General features: G+C 40.7%; 1 protein-coding gene across 2 annotated transcripts in view; it reads right to left on the reverse strand.

Moving 5' to 3' along the window:
* APLF (aprataxin and PNKP like factor) overlaps nucleotides 1-16,316 on the reverse strand; it is a 75,421-nt gene that overhangs the window by 24,213 nt on the left and 34,892 nt on the right. For both annotated transcript variants that reach the window (XM_006114108.5, XM_075925559.2), the window contains exons 6-8: nucleotides 13,210-13,397; nucleotides 11,497-11,906; nucleotides 5,256-5,378 (exon numbers count right to left, since the gene is read on the reverse strand). In XM_006114108.5, the coding sequence (XP_006114170.2) occupies nucleotides 5,256-5,378; nucleotides 11,497-11,906; nucleotides 13,210-13,397 (721 nt within the window). The remainder of the gene's footprint in view (nucleotides 1-5,255; nucleotides 5,379-11,496; nucleotides 11,907-13,209; nucleotides 13,398-16,316) is intronic.

Below are 16,316 nucleotides of genomic sequence, written 5' to 3' on the forward strand. Positions count from 1 at the left end.
ACCTGCTGTGAATCTGCCACGTGCCTGAACAGTTCCTGAAATTACTTCAGGTCGTCCGGGTGGACATGTCTCCTGGGAACACCGCCTCGTCAGGAGATGAGGAGGTTTGGTCTGTCGGCAATGTTTCTGGTTCAGGGTCTTCAGGTTCCGATAATTGTCCCTCCTCCGGTTCCGACTGTTGGGGCTGTGAAGCATGGCTCTGTTCAGAAGATGTCAGAGGTCGCTGAGTTGGCTGAGGTTGCACTGAAGCTTATGTTGGTACCTTGGTATGTGACAACAGCATGGGGATCGTCTGTAGGAGTATGATCTATAATAGTGACAAGACAAATAATGCAGCCAGTGGTAATACATGTAATCACAGTCAGAGCTAGCCGGTGACGAATGCCTCGAAGATATGACACTGATATGACGGTGGTAATAAGACAGATGAGGAGACCACCTTGGAGAATGAGGCAAGTGTAGGGACATCCTCGAAGAAGATCAGGATGTTCGCCTATCCCAATGCCCCAAGTACTCCCTAAATGCCTCTCTGCGTGGAGATCTTGTGGCATGCCTAGAGGATTCGGCAGTGCAATGGTGATAGCTGTGTCTCGTAGGAGAAAGCTGCACCGGCGGGGATGGAGAGGGAGTGGGGGAGAATGTCGGGGATGGTGAGATGGATATGCATCGAGTGTGCAACTTCTGTGCCGCTTTTGTCGGTACCGGTCTCTGAGCCCTTTCTGGTGTCTGCTCAGTATGCAGTTCACATCTTATGGAAGCTGATATGCACGGCACTGTGGCCAGCACCGAGGTGCACGGCACAGTGGCTGGTGCCAAGGTGTATGGCACTGCTGTCAGGGTTGGAGATTGTGACACTATGGTCGGTGCCGAAGCACAAGACACCGAAGACGGCACCGAGGCGCATGGTTCTGCTGGCAACGGTGAGTGCCCTGGTGTTAATGGTGGCGAGAGTGAAGATGGTGCCGACAACTGCAGTACCGCGGTTTCTTCGGGTTGTTCCCTCAGCACCAGTGAGGGTCTCGGTGCCGACGGTCTTGGTGCCAACGAGGTGGACCTCTTGGATTTTGACGCAATAGAGGTCTTTGCCGTCATTGGGGGAATGCCACTCATGCCGGGCTTGTCCCCTTTGCTGACCCTGCTTACAGGCACGGCAGGTAGTCATCTTGAGGGTGACACCCTGATTTTCTTCATGGCCGTAGCCCCAGAAGAAGCCCTGCGCTTCTGCACCATAACGGACTCTGAGCTGGCTGGTAGGGTGAGGTCCATGGGTGAAGGGTTTTATCAAAGAGGATCATTTTAAGGCGCATCTCTGTCCCTTCACACTCGAACAGTAAGCTTCAAGCACTGTGCACACTTCTGAGGGACGTGCGCCTCGCCCAGACAGTGAACGCAGCCCGCGTGGCCGTTGGATGAGGGCATGGCTTTGTGGCACGGCTTTGTGGCACATTGAACACTTTTTGAAACCTGGAGAACCAGGCATAGCTTTAGTTTTTAGATTGTCCTATTACAACTAAGTAACACCGAACAATAAACTATGAACTCTAAAGGTTTGGGTTTTTTTTTTTAAAAGGAAAAACAGATAACTATACTAATGACTAAAAAAAAAACTATGAACAGACTATGAACTAACTAACTATTTCTGACAAAGGCAAACCAGTTGAGACTAACTATGCTCTGACTGCAAGTGAGGACGGCTGAGAGGAACTGATGGGTGCTGGACTATGCGCAATCGAAGGGCGTGAACAGTGAGAGATGCTAATCGTGCATACGCAGTCAGGCTGACTATGGCTATAGAAAATCTCCAACCTGCGGCGCTGGGAGAAGCCCGACAACAACAATTGAGCACCCATGGGGACCATTCGAAGAACCACCAACTGATATAAGTAATATTCCATACAAGACATTACCTTTTGTTGTTAGATGTTCTCTCATGGTTTTCCATCCTCCGCCTACCCTCCTCTCCCCCAGCAGCCTTTTAATAGCTACTCCATGTTTAATCTTACTTGTGTTATTTCAAAAAGACTAATGTTCTGTTGGAGCAAGCTAATTGTTTTCAGTTTCCTTTTAACAATGTTTTTACAAGGGTTCACGGTGAAGCAGTTTACAATACAGGTTGAACCTCTCTAGTCCAGCACTCTCTGGTCTGACAATATCCAGGGCCCGGCATGAATTTAATTAGCCTGATGACCACTTATCATGGGTATGGCCAAGTTTCTCACAGTCCCATAGTTTCTTTACAGCCACCGTCCTGCCTCATTTTTCTGTGCTGTTATTTAGCTCTAATTTACCCCTAAACGTCTTCTAAGAGCCCAGTGAGCAATAGAAGTGTTGGTAATGGTGCTAGACAATAATGACCTCCAGTGATTCAGCAAATTCTCTGCTTCAGCTTCAGTTAGTTCCTGAGGGTGCCAGACTAGGCAGGTTCAATCTCTAACAGTTTATACAGTTTAATATTTCAGAACTTCACACCACATTTTAGCAGCATATGAAAATAAATTTAAGTTTAGCTATTTTCACTTGAATGTGCTTTCAATCACACATGCGGATTTGCAGAAAAACATGCATTAGTCCAATTTTATAATAAACAGTTGCTTTTAAAACACTAAAGTCTCACTTGTGTGTCATACTGAAGAATGTATTCTGCCAATTATCTTTTTTGTGATTTGTTCTACAATTTAGCATCAGAGACAGACAATATCACTATTTCTCAGGAGACAGAAAATCAGAATATTTCCAGTTGCATGTAATATTTTCCATTTTACTAAATATTTAAACAGCATTCCAATACAAAACATTTTTCAGAGCAACCTATAATGAACTGGGGCCTGATTTTCAGAGATGTCAAGCATCCACAGCTGTGGATGGCTCCCAGGAATAAAGCTGTGAAGGCTCCCAGGAATAAATAGCAAGTTGAATGCTCACATGATAATTCAAGAATACATTACAAAGAGACATTAATGCAACGAGGATGCTCAATTTTGTGGAGGCTTCAAATTTTGTATTAGATAAGTATAATGTAAATTAGGGATGTTAACTAATGTGTATTTGTATAAATGTGTAACCGCTAGATTTTTTTTTTAGCAGTTACACATTTACACGCCTGGGGAGGGAGGCGGGGGGGCAGGGGCTGGTGCACACGGGGAGCTGGCTTTTAAGCTGGCTCCCACCTGCTCCCACCCCTGATAAAGAGACAGCAGCACAAGAGGTAGGCAGCTCTGCGGGCACCAGCTCCCATCTCCCCCCACCCCTTGCTGCCTCTGATACCATTATGATTAATCAATGAGCCCAAACTTATCGGTTAATCATGTAAATGGCTACATACTAACATCTCTACTGTAAATGGGTGCAGAAAGCATTTTGGGAGTTCCAATTCATTTTATATCCATACTTCATTAGAGAAGGCAGAGATCTTCAACCTTTTTATGCCCAAGATCACTTTCTGAATTTAAGGGCAACCCAAGATCTACCCTATCCCTTCCCTGAGTCCTCACCCTTTCCCAAAAGCCCCGTACTCCTTATTCCACCCACCCACACCCCTACACCCCCATTGCTTGCTCTCCTCCATCCCCACTCACTTTTACCAGGCTGGGACAGGGGATTGGGGTTAGCAGCAATTCACTGCAAGAAAAAAAATAAATCAGCTACCAAAGTTATATCTATTTACAAATGTAAACTAATGAGCTAATGTAGCCAAGACTCATATAATATAAAGCTTAAGAGGAGGAAACATTCTGATGTATTGTAAAATCAATCACTCCAATAAGAAAAAACACTCTAGTTCCTTAAAGCATATGCATGAAACAATACCCACAAGAGTTGTTTTTACAACACCATGTATTTTTTATGGAATTAATTTTGTCCATAACCAGTGTGAGAGTGCTGGGCTACAGCAGCTGAGCAAGGACTCAGGTCACTGCAGCTCTAATTAAACACTTCACAACAGACTTTGTTAACAAGAGCTGTGCCTCACTGGTGTGTGGAGGACAGCTAGAAGGCTAATTAAGGCATTAGGCAGAGAATACAAAAGGACACAGGAATGAAGTAGGAAAGGGAAGCAGGCAGTGAGGAGGGTTCCGTAAAATTGAGGGTTCCCTAAAATTGTAGGGTAAGACTGCATAATGTTCAAGGGTACTAGAAACCAACATTATAAACAAACTGTACTGGGCATTTTACCAGCATAAAGGTCTCTGAACTCCACTCCCCATGGCCATTGTTCTACCTGGCTCCGGGAGCTAACCCTGCTGCAGCTCTGCCTTTTAAATGTAGTAAGGGCCATCCAGCTCTTACAACATTTAAAAGTCAGAGACGCTGTATCTGAGACCGGGCGTGCCTGAGCCCCTGCTGCGCTTCTGCCTCCCCTGCCCCCCACGGAGACGGTGCTGGAGGGAACCAGCTGTTAAGCCGGCTCCCCCCAGCACCAGCTGCTGTTCTACTACTCAACTAGTTGCTTATATCCCTATTTCACACCTTGAGCGACATAGCGATGCGATGTGTGTCTCTAGTGTAGAACTCTTCTCAGTCATCAGCTACCTTTCCATCATTGCAACTGCTTCTTTGGAACTTTATGAAAAGCTAATTGTTTAGTAGTCCTTGATAACCAGATGATGCCACTGACAGAATTGAATTTATGTGATTTATGTGCATGTTATTCAATGCTATCCAAGTGCTGAATATTTATATTTGTCACGATTAGGTAGATGTAAAAAGGTGTGTATAAGAAGTCAGGACACTAAAATTGTCAGCCCACAAAGAATGTGTACTTTTTTCTTGAAATCTGAGGAGCTCTGCAAGTTTGACTCTCTCACCAACAGAACTCAAACCAATAAAAGATGTCACCTCATCCAACTTTTCTAATATCCTGAGACCAACATGACTGCAATGACATGGCATTCAAAAAAGGGATATAAAGGGTAAATAGATCTTCAGCTTCATAACTTTGGAAGCATATTCAGTGACATTCCCAATGTGGATGAAAGGTTTATCCTTTTGACATTCCTGTTAGATCAGGTCACTATCAGAGGTACCTTTGCAACAATCAACATTAGTGACAAAAATACAATAGGGCTGTTCAAGCCAAGCTTCATATGGCAATAAAGCATAACCCTGTCAAAAGAATGCCACAACAGTAAGCTATAACCAAGATTTAACTTCAAGAACTACTCACTGCTATATCACCTTGCATGAATAGCTCCTAGTCAAAGTATGTCTTGCTTTACAAATACAGACAGATAATTGTATTTGATCATGTTTCTTACCTATAACAAGTAGTTCCATATGGACATTCAGGTCTGTCATCATCATCTTGGCTTACAACCTCCATATTCTGATAATCGCTGTCACCAGGGTGACTGAACTCCTGAAAATGAACTGGATTCTTCCTGTGAAATTAAAGAATATATATGTAAGTAAAAGTAAATATGACATTCAACACTCATGTGCATATTGGGATGGGGAATTTTGTGCAGCTAATTCAAACAGATTCATATTCAACAATGCATAGTTATTCATCTGTTGGAGACATAGGGTCTGTGTCTAGACTACAAGGTTTTTTCGAAAAAAGGAGCCTTTTTTCAAAAAAACTGTACCTGTCTAGACGACAGCCACGTTCTGTTGACAGTAAATCAAAAGAACACGGCGGTTTTTCCGATGGCAGTAAACCTCATTCTACAAGGAATAACACCTTTTTTCGAAAGTCATCTTTCGAAAAAAAGGCGCTACTGCATGAAAACAGGGCTTTTTTGAAAGAGAGCGTCTAGACTCTTTCGAAAAAGCAAGCCGCTTTTTCCAAAAATCTTCTTGTTCTCTAGACACTCTTTTTCGAAACAGTATCTTTTGAAAAAGCCTCTTTCAAAAGAGGCTTGAAGTCTAGACATAGCCATAGAGTTTAACCAGTCAACCAGGATTGCATGCTGCAGGGCTGCTCCGACCACGCTGGGCCTACCACACGTTGCCCCAGGTGGGGAAGCTGCTTGGGCCACGCCACCAGTTAACCCTTTACTCCCCTAGTCTGACTCAGTCCTAGCTGTCCAGAGATGTGGATGTGGATATCCAGGGCTCATTTCTACTGACACAGAAAGATAAATTTTCCATCAAAAACCCTGCAAATTTGTGGATATCCACAGATTTTCCCTGGGTGTGGATGTGGATATCTATGGGTAACTTTTGCAGATGAAAATGTAGATACAAATTCTGTATATATGCAGGGCTCTAGTGAAAGCAAATTCTATGCCACAGATAAGCCAATATTTCCCTTGTCAATGTAAGAACAACATACTAATTCTCTCCATTTTTTTTTTTTAACAACAATTAAGTTTCTACTTTTTGAAAGCACAGGAAATTCAGAAAAAAGTAAAGATACACCATATCTAATACAGTGTTGAAATGGCTGAATTCTATAATAAACTCTGGGACAGTGGGGAACGCTAATGTTCAGTTAAGAGAAAAAACATGTTGTTCTGGTCAAGTGTAATATATTACTTACAAGAATATTTTATGCATCTAAAAAGACTCACAAGCTATGGCACTTTGCAAAATAAAAGCTTTAAATTACACTTAATATAAATGAGTTACTTAGTACCTGCAGCTTTAATCATTTATAGAAAACTTTAGTTATTACAGATCCATTTGCTGCTAAACAAAACCAACACATGAACAAAAAATGACAGTTACTTTAAAAAAAGATCAATGGAATTAACCACCAACAAAAGTCTTCCTGCTGTGACAATAAGCTATTTACTACATATTTTTAAATTCCTGTGTAGCTAAAGGATCTTTAATCAAACCAGTTACAAACTGAATTTAGAGGATTTGCATCAATAGATTGGATATTCATCATAATTTATTTCCTAGAAGGCACAAGCAACAAGCTCATTTGGAATGCTTTTTTTAAAAAAAAATACGGTGACTTTGCTGCTACACAATAGCCACCAACCAAGTCCCATTAACAAAAACGTGGGCACAAGCCATTGCTACTGCAGCTATTAGAATACTGATTGAATGGTTTAAGTCTAAAATTCTGATCTACTAGAGTTAATTATAACATCTCTCAACATTATGTTTACTGGGAGAGCTCCAAGAACACATGCAAGAAATGTAACATCATCAAATGCTGGGCTAAATTTCATTTTAAAGAAAACTGAAAATACTTCATTTTCAAAAGGGAATACAATGTAAAATATTTAGAAAGATGTGTATGTGAAACCAACTGTTCCTATGGGTCCTGTTCTGCCAGATCAGACAGTATGTTCTATATCAGTCCTTCCTAAGCGAAGTCACTTTGTGATTAGTATCCCTTGCCTTACAGAGTTAATGGCTTCTGACAGAATTATTGACAAAAACAGCAATCTTATTTTAGTATCAGCAAACTGAAAAGACTAAAATACACAAGTTTCCAATGAAGAGAATATGAATTAATAGGAATTGCAACAAAATGGATTTACCAATAAAGATTTTAAAACTTGGTATTAATGATTATGGTATTAATGATTCTCTCATTTGTTAATTCAACAAAAATCATATTACAACTTTGTATCTTAACCCTCATTTTCTTATGAATGACCTCAGGGAAAACAGAAACATGGTACAGTAATAAGTTATTACTGATCATGCAAGTGGAGTCAAGATACTCCTCCACTGTTCTTTCAATGTGATCACCCACCATTCTGTAAAACCCTGTCTCAACTTCCTTGGCAATAGTTTTTCCTTACTATAGGCTATAGACAGTATGGCCAGATTGTTCTCCAAAGTCTAACCTATAACTAATATTTTAAAAGACTTCTTTACACCAGTCAACCTTATTGTCTGGCTTAGCAATACTCATGGCTTGACAAGCCTTTTGTTATTGTAAAAGTCTATGGAGGGCAAAGGGAAGTAGAGGAGAAAAAGGAACTACAGAACAATTCGTAAGGCACTGTGAGGCAGGTGGCACAGTAGATGAAGGAAAACATAGAACTCTGCATCTCAGCTGGACAAGGAGAGAAGGGGAGGCTAAAGGAAGCACTCTGTACAGCTAATAAAAGCTTCTCAGGCCATTAACAACAGGAAGCATTCCAACTTTTGCACAGATCATACACTATAAGACTGAACAAGTCTTGGAAAGATCTTGAAGTCTTCCTTGGATCAGTATTGCAAAAGAGATAAGGGGAACCCGAGGAAGTATAGAGTTTCTGAATTGCTCCATTTTATTCTCCAAGCAAGAATTAACATATAAAAAACCTTCAAATTTAAATTAAGGTAGCTACTAACAAATAGACACCAAGTTATATTATGGTAAAACAAAAGCATGTTCAAGTATGAAGAGACCTGTACAGTAACCATGGTTCTTTGAAACGTGTCTCCCTCTCCCCCCCACCTCCCATAGGTGCTTCACTAGGTATCTACTGAGCAGTTCCCTTGAGGTAGATGGGGCTTCAGAGAAGAGTACAACATGGAAAAAAGTACAGCCAAGGCAAACACGGTACCAGAAGCAGTACTAAGTTATAGTATAGTATTCAGTGAACATATGAATATACGTCCAAGTAGCAGCTTTACATAATTCAATAAAGGGCAGGTTTTTGAGAAATGCCATAGAGGTGGAAATGAATGTTATAGATTGAGTTTGTATGTCTGAAGGTGCTTGAATAGAAGACTCACAGCATGAATTAGTCCGGTCAGATATCCCCTGGAAAGTATTTGATTAGAGACCGCAAGCCCTTTTGATAGATCTGTGAGTAAGAAACAATTAGAGAGTCTTGCTCAATGGTTTAGTCCTATTCAGATAGAAGGGAAGAGCGCTCTTGACATAAAGGGTGCACAAGTGCCTCTATTTTATTTAAATGAACTTTAGGGTGGAAAAATGGCAGGTGAACAGGGTTGGTTGATACAGAACTCAGAGACTTTAGGTAAAAATACGGTGAAAGGGGTAGGGATGTTAAATATAGGTCACTTAATGCAACATTGGTAGAAAGTGATTGTTAAACCCCCTGAAGGACTTCACTGTTGAGTGGGCAAAAACAACTACTCACTATTTGAGAATGGAAAGCAATGATAGCTGCCAGGTGGACTCAAACAGAGTTTAGCAATAGCAGTGAACTTTTTAGTGTTGGGTTATATTCTAATGAGGTCATCAATGGAATATGTTTGAGGTCACAGCAATGGACAAATTTTGTCCCTTTTTCAAAAAGTGTAGTGAATAGATTATTTTCTGCTGGGTAATAGTACTTTTTTACCTTTTTTGATTAGGTTGTGTCTAATCCCATGAACCATCAACCAACCATGTTTTGAGACAAAGCACTCAGAATGAGGTGAAAGATCTTCCTATTAGAGGAGATGAAAATGGCCTGGAGAGCAATCAGTGAGCAAATGACCAGCTATATTAGGTAAGGAAACTGTTTGAGCCAGGTCAGAACCATTAGGATAACTCTGGTTTTGTTCTTTTTCCTTTTAAATAGAACATTGGCTAGCTGAGAAGTGGGTAGGAATACATACAAATAGATACAATGAAAGTGAAAGACATATTCCAGGGATCTGTGACCCAGACTGCTTCTGGAGCAGAGCACATCTCTTGCTTTCTACTGTAATAAACAAGTCTCTCTGGGAGGTGTCCCATTGCCAGACTATGTGGTGGATCTCCAATGGCCATTTTTTTTTATGCTAGGGCACGGATGAAGCTAGTAAGGATAGAACTAGAAAGGATGAAGATGGCAATTCAGACACTTGACCAGCCCATCAAAATTACTACCTGAAAGTGAAAGGGTGATAAGCCAGAGACAAAACAGTAAATGGCTTCCTTCTTGGGTGTATCTTTTCATGTGGTTCATTCAGTCAGAGATTGGGAATTGGACAGAATGGGACCTCTCAGCTGTCTGGGACGTACCAAACATTCTCTTGTATAAATCCCAAGAGAATTCAAAGTAGACCTAGAGTTCTTTATGATGCACAGAGAATCATCTGTGTTGCTTGCAGACAGTTTGGACCTATCAAAAAGAAGGTCTTCTACTGTATTGAGGATTTCTTTCTGAAATCTGGAGACCTGAAACCAAGAAGCCCTTTTCACAACTGCCACTGTAGAAATCAAAACAGGTGACAATATCAACAGAGATGCTTGTAATGTTCTCTCAAACAGCTGGCCTTACCCAATAATTGCCTGGAATTGCTTTCTATGCTCCACCAGAAAGCGGTCAACAAGAGAGAGAGTTCAGTTTGGTGTAATTTATATTATATTTCACCATTAACACCTTGTAGTTCACAACTCTAAATTGAAAGGAGGCTAAGGAAAAAGATTTTCCACCAGCTAGCCCTAAACGCTTATGATTTTTATCATGAGCAATTATTTTGTATGGTGCTGCCTTCCATGTTTGTAATCTGCGGTAACCAGTCTCAAGCATATGCACACAGAACCTCCTTTCTTCAAGGACATAGGAATCAGAACTCAGTCTTAAAAAGGTGAAGTTATCAGTAAAACAAAGACAACATATTTGGTAAAGCACACTTGGTTGCTACGTGTTACAAAGCAACTGGGAAAAAAAAGATTAAAGCACAGAGAATTGGTTCCCTGGGATCCAGTTTTAAAGTTACAGTATATGGGTGAGGGGTACAGGGGTTCAACAGAGAGGAGTTCACTAGCTAAATAGATAAAATAACCTGATCGCATCTAACTAAACATCCCCTGTTCATTTACATATCTGCTGTTCCAAGGTTTGGTCTTTCCTAGGCATGGAATGTTGCTGGAAATTCTATGCCTTGTTCCTGGCTCAGTCTCTCTCCCAGCTCTCCTCTGCTCACACAAAAACTGAAGCAGTGAGCTGCATGCTGCAATTCAAATGTCAAGCTCTCTTCCCATTGGCTCTCCTGGCTCCCTGCCAACACTTCCTGGAGATGCTCAGGGACCCTACTGTACCTGGGTTTACCCCTTACAGGCAGTTTTCTTAACTGAATGGCTGAGACACTTGAAAAGGGAGTATCTCTCCCATTCATCACAGATGCACACTGAGCTGACTACCCAAATGGACACCGCTATGAGAAATCTCTCCTCAGATGTTCAGTGTGCACAAGTGTACCTAGAGTGGAGCTCCCACAAGACATTGCCAAAAGAATTAACTGTTAGGGGAAAGCAGAACATTCACTTGCTTCTATAAAGGCATACACAAAATATTACACTTAAAAAAAAATCTTTGTTAATAAAATACACAAGAGTTTTTCCTCTCCAATCCAATTAATTTCACCTACTGATCTTGTAACTGCCTGGTGCAAACTGTTCTATTGCTTATTGAACTGTAGCTTCTAATTTGCTGAACTACTTCACCCCTGCTGAGATTGTATTGATCAGTCAGTAAAATTTCCTGAATATCGCTTTTTCTGCTTCTAAAAAGATTGCAACTCTACCTGATCTTTTCTAATCCTTTACTTTTACAATTTTTTTAAAAGGAGACTAACGATTTTACAATTATCTCCCACTTGGGAGAAGCAGTCACTTGCTAGCAGCCATTTAAATCTATCCGATTTACAATTCTGCTTTACCTGTAACAACCTGTCCCATACATACAGGGTGTCCTCTTCTGCTTCACGTATTTAGAACTCTGTAGAGCATCTGTGCTTCTGGCTGAGTTAAAATCGTCAGCTTTAGGATCCTGATTTAAATCACGCTTTTGAGTCTCAGCAAAGGAAATATTAGAGTGGGATGTCTTGTCCTGGTGAGTCTGTTGGCTTGCTGAATGGATCATCTCATCTTTCTTATCCTTTTCATCTACTTCCTTTACTTCAGTAGAGAGCTTGTTTTCTGAATCTAGCCTGTGTTCTGAATCTAACCTCTTGCTGTGGAGCGGACAATCTCTTTTCTCCACAGAACTCTCAATCCCTTGTGATGCTGATTTGTTTTCATTCTCTTCCACTTCCCTCATAGCCGTGGTAAGAGGTATTCCAGATGCATCCTGTGAAACAGAAATTAAAAGATCACAACGATCTTTAGAGTGTCTTATTGTGCAAACAGTATTACAGCTCACTCATGGATTACTGTACTTCTAACTGTAAGCAGGTTTCAGACTCGGTCATCATCAACACTCAGGACATATGTTCCTAAAGAGGAGATGATGCATTCAAGTATGATTTTTTTAAGCTGTATTTATAATAAAAATTTAAATCAGATTTGAGTAGATTGACAAATTGTTTCAGGTGGGAAATAGAGATACGAATGTTTAACCTGTTAAGATTAACTGATGGGAGTTGGAGTAGCTCCACATCTGCCGTAGGTTAGGCAGGGGGCTGCTCTAGCCCCACGCAGGGCTCACCTCAGACAGAGGCTATCTGGAGCAGCCCGTCTGCACCAGGCCTGAGCAACTCCTGTGTCTATATTATGTCTAAATAAACCACAAACATTTAATCCCAAGCACAGTAGTCTCAACAAAGAAAAGAACAATTAAAAACCATTGTCCATAACTTTTTGCTTGTTATGCTCGTGGCAATCTGGTCAGATGCATGCTTTCTGGTGGCTGACAGCAGCTAAGAGTGAATCAGAGGAAATTCTATATGTAAACCAAATAAATGATTTCTTCCCCTTAGTTAAGTATAGTAATAGAGGAATAATGTTTACAGGCTGATGCACCAGAGTTTTATGGCTCATCTGGTAATTAGCGTTTCCTTGTTTGAACGAAGCATGTTAGATACAGTGTAATTGAATAGTCATGTAACTGCATGAAACCTCAGTTACACAACTATTCGATAGTCCCCAGGGACAAGGGACTATCAGGCAGCAGCACGGAGTGGCAGGTGGAGATGGTCCACAAGGGGAGCCAGTTTAAAAATGAGGTTAAAGACCAAATTTTAAACGCAGAGCATGCAGGGGCAGAGGAGGAAGAGGAGAGGAAAGTAGGTGTTGCAGTTAACCAGGAGCGTTAACTGACAAGCAATTGTGTATTGGTTAAATGGTTAGCCAACTAGCTGCTAACATCCCTAGTGCTTACTAATATATTAAGTTACTCAAATTGCACAGCAATGGATTCAGCATGAGCAATAATGGAGAAATTTGATAGAGGAGGCAGGATGTGATCTCCGTTATGAGCTAAAGATTGTACAACACTGGTAAGGCAAGTTTTATCTGGAATAAATGTTTTATCCTGAGATAAAGAGCTGAAGAGTGTTATACATTATCTGAACCACTTGTAAAGCTCTCATGCTGATAACCACACTTCAATAATACTTGAAATAATGGGGCTCAGCAACATATAACAAAATTACCCTTGCTTCGGGGACAGTGGTTTCCTCTTCAGTAGTTTTGCTCTTCTTTACCTGATCTTGTTCCATCTCTTTGAAATCCCCTAAACACTCTTCAGAAGCTAACCGTTTTCTCCCATGCATATCTGCTCTCGACTTTGATGGTTTCATACTGCTTATTCCTCTCCCTCTGCCTTTTGTTACTCCACCACCTTAAAGAAAAGAATAATATTTATGGGATCCAACCTTGAATGCTACATTTGGCTGAGTATCCTGGCCAAGTCAGGTAGTAACATACTATCGATACCTCTGCTACAGTTTCAGCTGAATACAGTAGGTCTTTACTTGCTGTTCTCCCCGTTCAATTTAAAATATACAAAATTAACTTCTATTAAAAGATTATTTGAATAGGAGATTTCATAAGAATGATTAAGGAAGAGATTAAATGTATGGCAACACACACTGAACTCTTATTTGGCTGATGTTATAGCTTAACAACAATATAGTGGCAAAATAGTCAAGTAAATTACTTGTACAATGTGCCTTATGTAGTGTCTTACAAGAGTATCATGAAACACTGCAGGACATTCAAGTTTACCCAAGTTACTGACTCTGCTATATTGCTTTAAGTTATTTGAGAGATACTTTGAGTGTGTCTACACATCAACATTATTTTGAAATAACCAACGTTATTTCAAAACAACAAAATGCACATCTACATGGCAAGCCATTATTTTGAAATAATGACGAGATGGAGGACTTCTTACTCCAACTCCTGTAACCCTCATTTCACGAAGAGTAAGAGAAGTAAGGAAATTTGAAGGAAGAGTGACATATCTGAAGTTACATAGCTTAATTCAATTTTGGCCCTTCTGTGCAGACATGCCCTCAGTGGCCATTACACCAGGCAGCAGTGAGTGGGAAAGTGAATAGAGGACTCCCTGCTCCTCAAACAGCCTACACAAAACTGACAAAATCTGTAGTCCCACCCACCGCATGTTTACTTCTTCTGAAACATACAGTGTCCTAAAAGAAGGGAGGAAACCAGGGCTGTAGTCCCACTCCTATTTCACCAGCTCACACAGAGGGAACATAGCAGCAGGCAAAGAAAGATTGGGGGGGGAGGGAGAGAAGGGGAAGGAAGTAAATGGGAGAAAGGGAAAAATGGATAATAGGAAGGTAAATGAAACATTTCAAGTTCATTTTACATTGAATCTGCTCCTTGAAAATAATCTACATTTTTTTTCAAAAATTAACAAAAAAAATATTCAAAAAATTTCATGGAAATAAAATGGGATTTTTTTCAACTGGTTCTAGGGCAAAATCATAAAGTCTAATATTTTGGAACACACGAGATCCAGGAACAAGAGCTAGCCCCTCTTGAGTAGCTTACGATCATCTCTTACAAATGGCATAGAACTGTGGCATCAACTTGTGTAGTGCTCCAGATTATCAGGATTCACAGGTGCAATATTTGTATTTAAATCTCAATGATGCAGGACTGAATCCAGCTGGTTGCCGTGCTTCAGGGCAGCTGTTTTTTGTGATGCAGGGGAGATGGGCAGGGGAATTCTATATTTGGAGAAGAAAATTGAACATTTCTCTCATTTGCAATAAGATCTAATGATGAAGAATTAGTGAGGAAGGACAGTCAAAGATGCTTGATAAATGTGTTTGCAACAATGCTCTATAGTTTACTGCATAGCTCTGCAATTTTAGATGCATGCCTGCCTGTCATTTTATATTTATTCATATACACATCAAAACTCCCCTACATTTATCATTGTCACTTTACCTTCTAGTTGTGAAAGAGTTGCTGTTTATTTAAAGAGCATACAATCTTCACTACTGCTTGCCTAAGAAAGCTTAGTATAAACTGAACTAGATAGGGGCTCTAATATTTACCATGAGACAGAGATATTCCTTTTATTGCAACAGACATTTAAAAAAAAACTACAAACATAGGGTTCAATAGTTCATTTGAACATAGACATTTTTGTACTCGAAAAGCTCAAAATAAACCACAGGTAGGAGATAAATAATAAAAATAAATACTGAGCTGTCAACTATTTGTGCAAATCAATGCTTAAGAAGTGTATACATTGTCTTTCAGATCGAGCAAATTCCAATTTTTTTGGCAGTAGATTATCAACATTCGAGATTCAAATCACAATACGGAATTTTAATATGAAAAACAGGAAAATAAAAAACAGGTTTGCAAACTGTTTTTCAGATTAGTGTAGATGTGACATGAACTTGAATACAATTATAAGTGCATGCAGAACAACAATTTTACAGTATTAGAGCTAGAAATAGTTTTGAACCCTCTTTTCCCTAACAAAAAAATGTTTTTTCCTCTCTCCTGCCCTTCTGGGAGGCATTTAAAAACATCTGAGGAATCTCTCAGAAGGAAGGCAGGTATGGATAGTGATACAACTGCTGTTGTTACCTGCACAGCATGTGCCATGCTTGTCTTCCTCCCAGAAGAAAGGATTTCATCTGCACTAAGTGCAAGCTGATTGCCATTTTGGAAGAAAAAATTAGAGGACTTAAGGCCCAAGTATCAACCCTACGTTCCGTCAGAGAGGATGAAGACTTAGATAGAAAGTAGCATTTAATCCTGCAGGCACAGCAGGAGGAAGACCCAGTGAAAGCAGTACAGGACAAGGAAGAGAACTGGCAGTATGTAACCTCGAGAAGAAGAAGAAGGCCAACTCAAGTATCCCCCATCCCTGCAGAGGTAAGTAACTGCTTTCAGGCTCTCTCCACAGGCACTGTGGTGGAGAACGCTTTGGCAGGGACTTCTCAGGGAAGACATCAGAAGGGAACACCATCTACCAGAAGGCATGGGATATGTAGTCCTAGGGATGGGGGTTCCACGACCACTACCCACAAAGGAAGAAGATGGGTGGTGGTGGTGGGTCTGGGATTCCCTCCTAAGAGGGACTGAGTCATTCATCTGCCATCCAAACCTGGAATCTCGAGAAGTGTGCTGCTTACCAGGAGCTCACATTCAGGATGTGACCGAGAGTCTTCCAAAACTGATCAAACCTTCGGATCGCTACCCCGTCCTGCTTCTCCATGTCGGAACTAACGATATGGCCGAGAATGACCTTGAGCGGGTCAAAGCT

The sequence above is a fragment of the Pelodiscus sinensis genome, chromosome 3 (genome assembly GCF_052426305.1).
Source record: "Pelodiscus sinensis isolate ZL-2025 chromosome 3, ASM5242630v1, whole genome shotgun sequence".
NCBI lineage: Eukaryota > Metazoa > Chordata > Testudines > Trionychidae > Pelodiscus > Pelodiscus sinensis.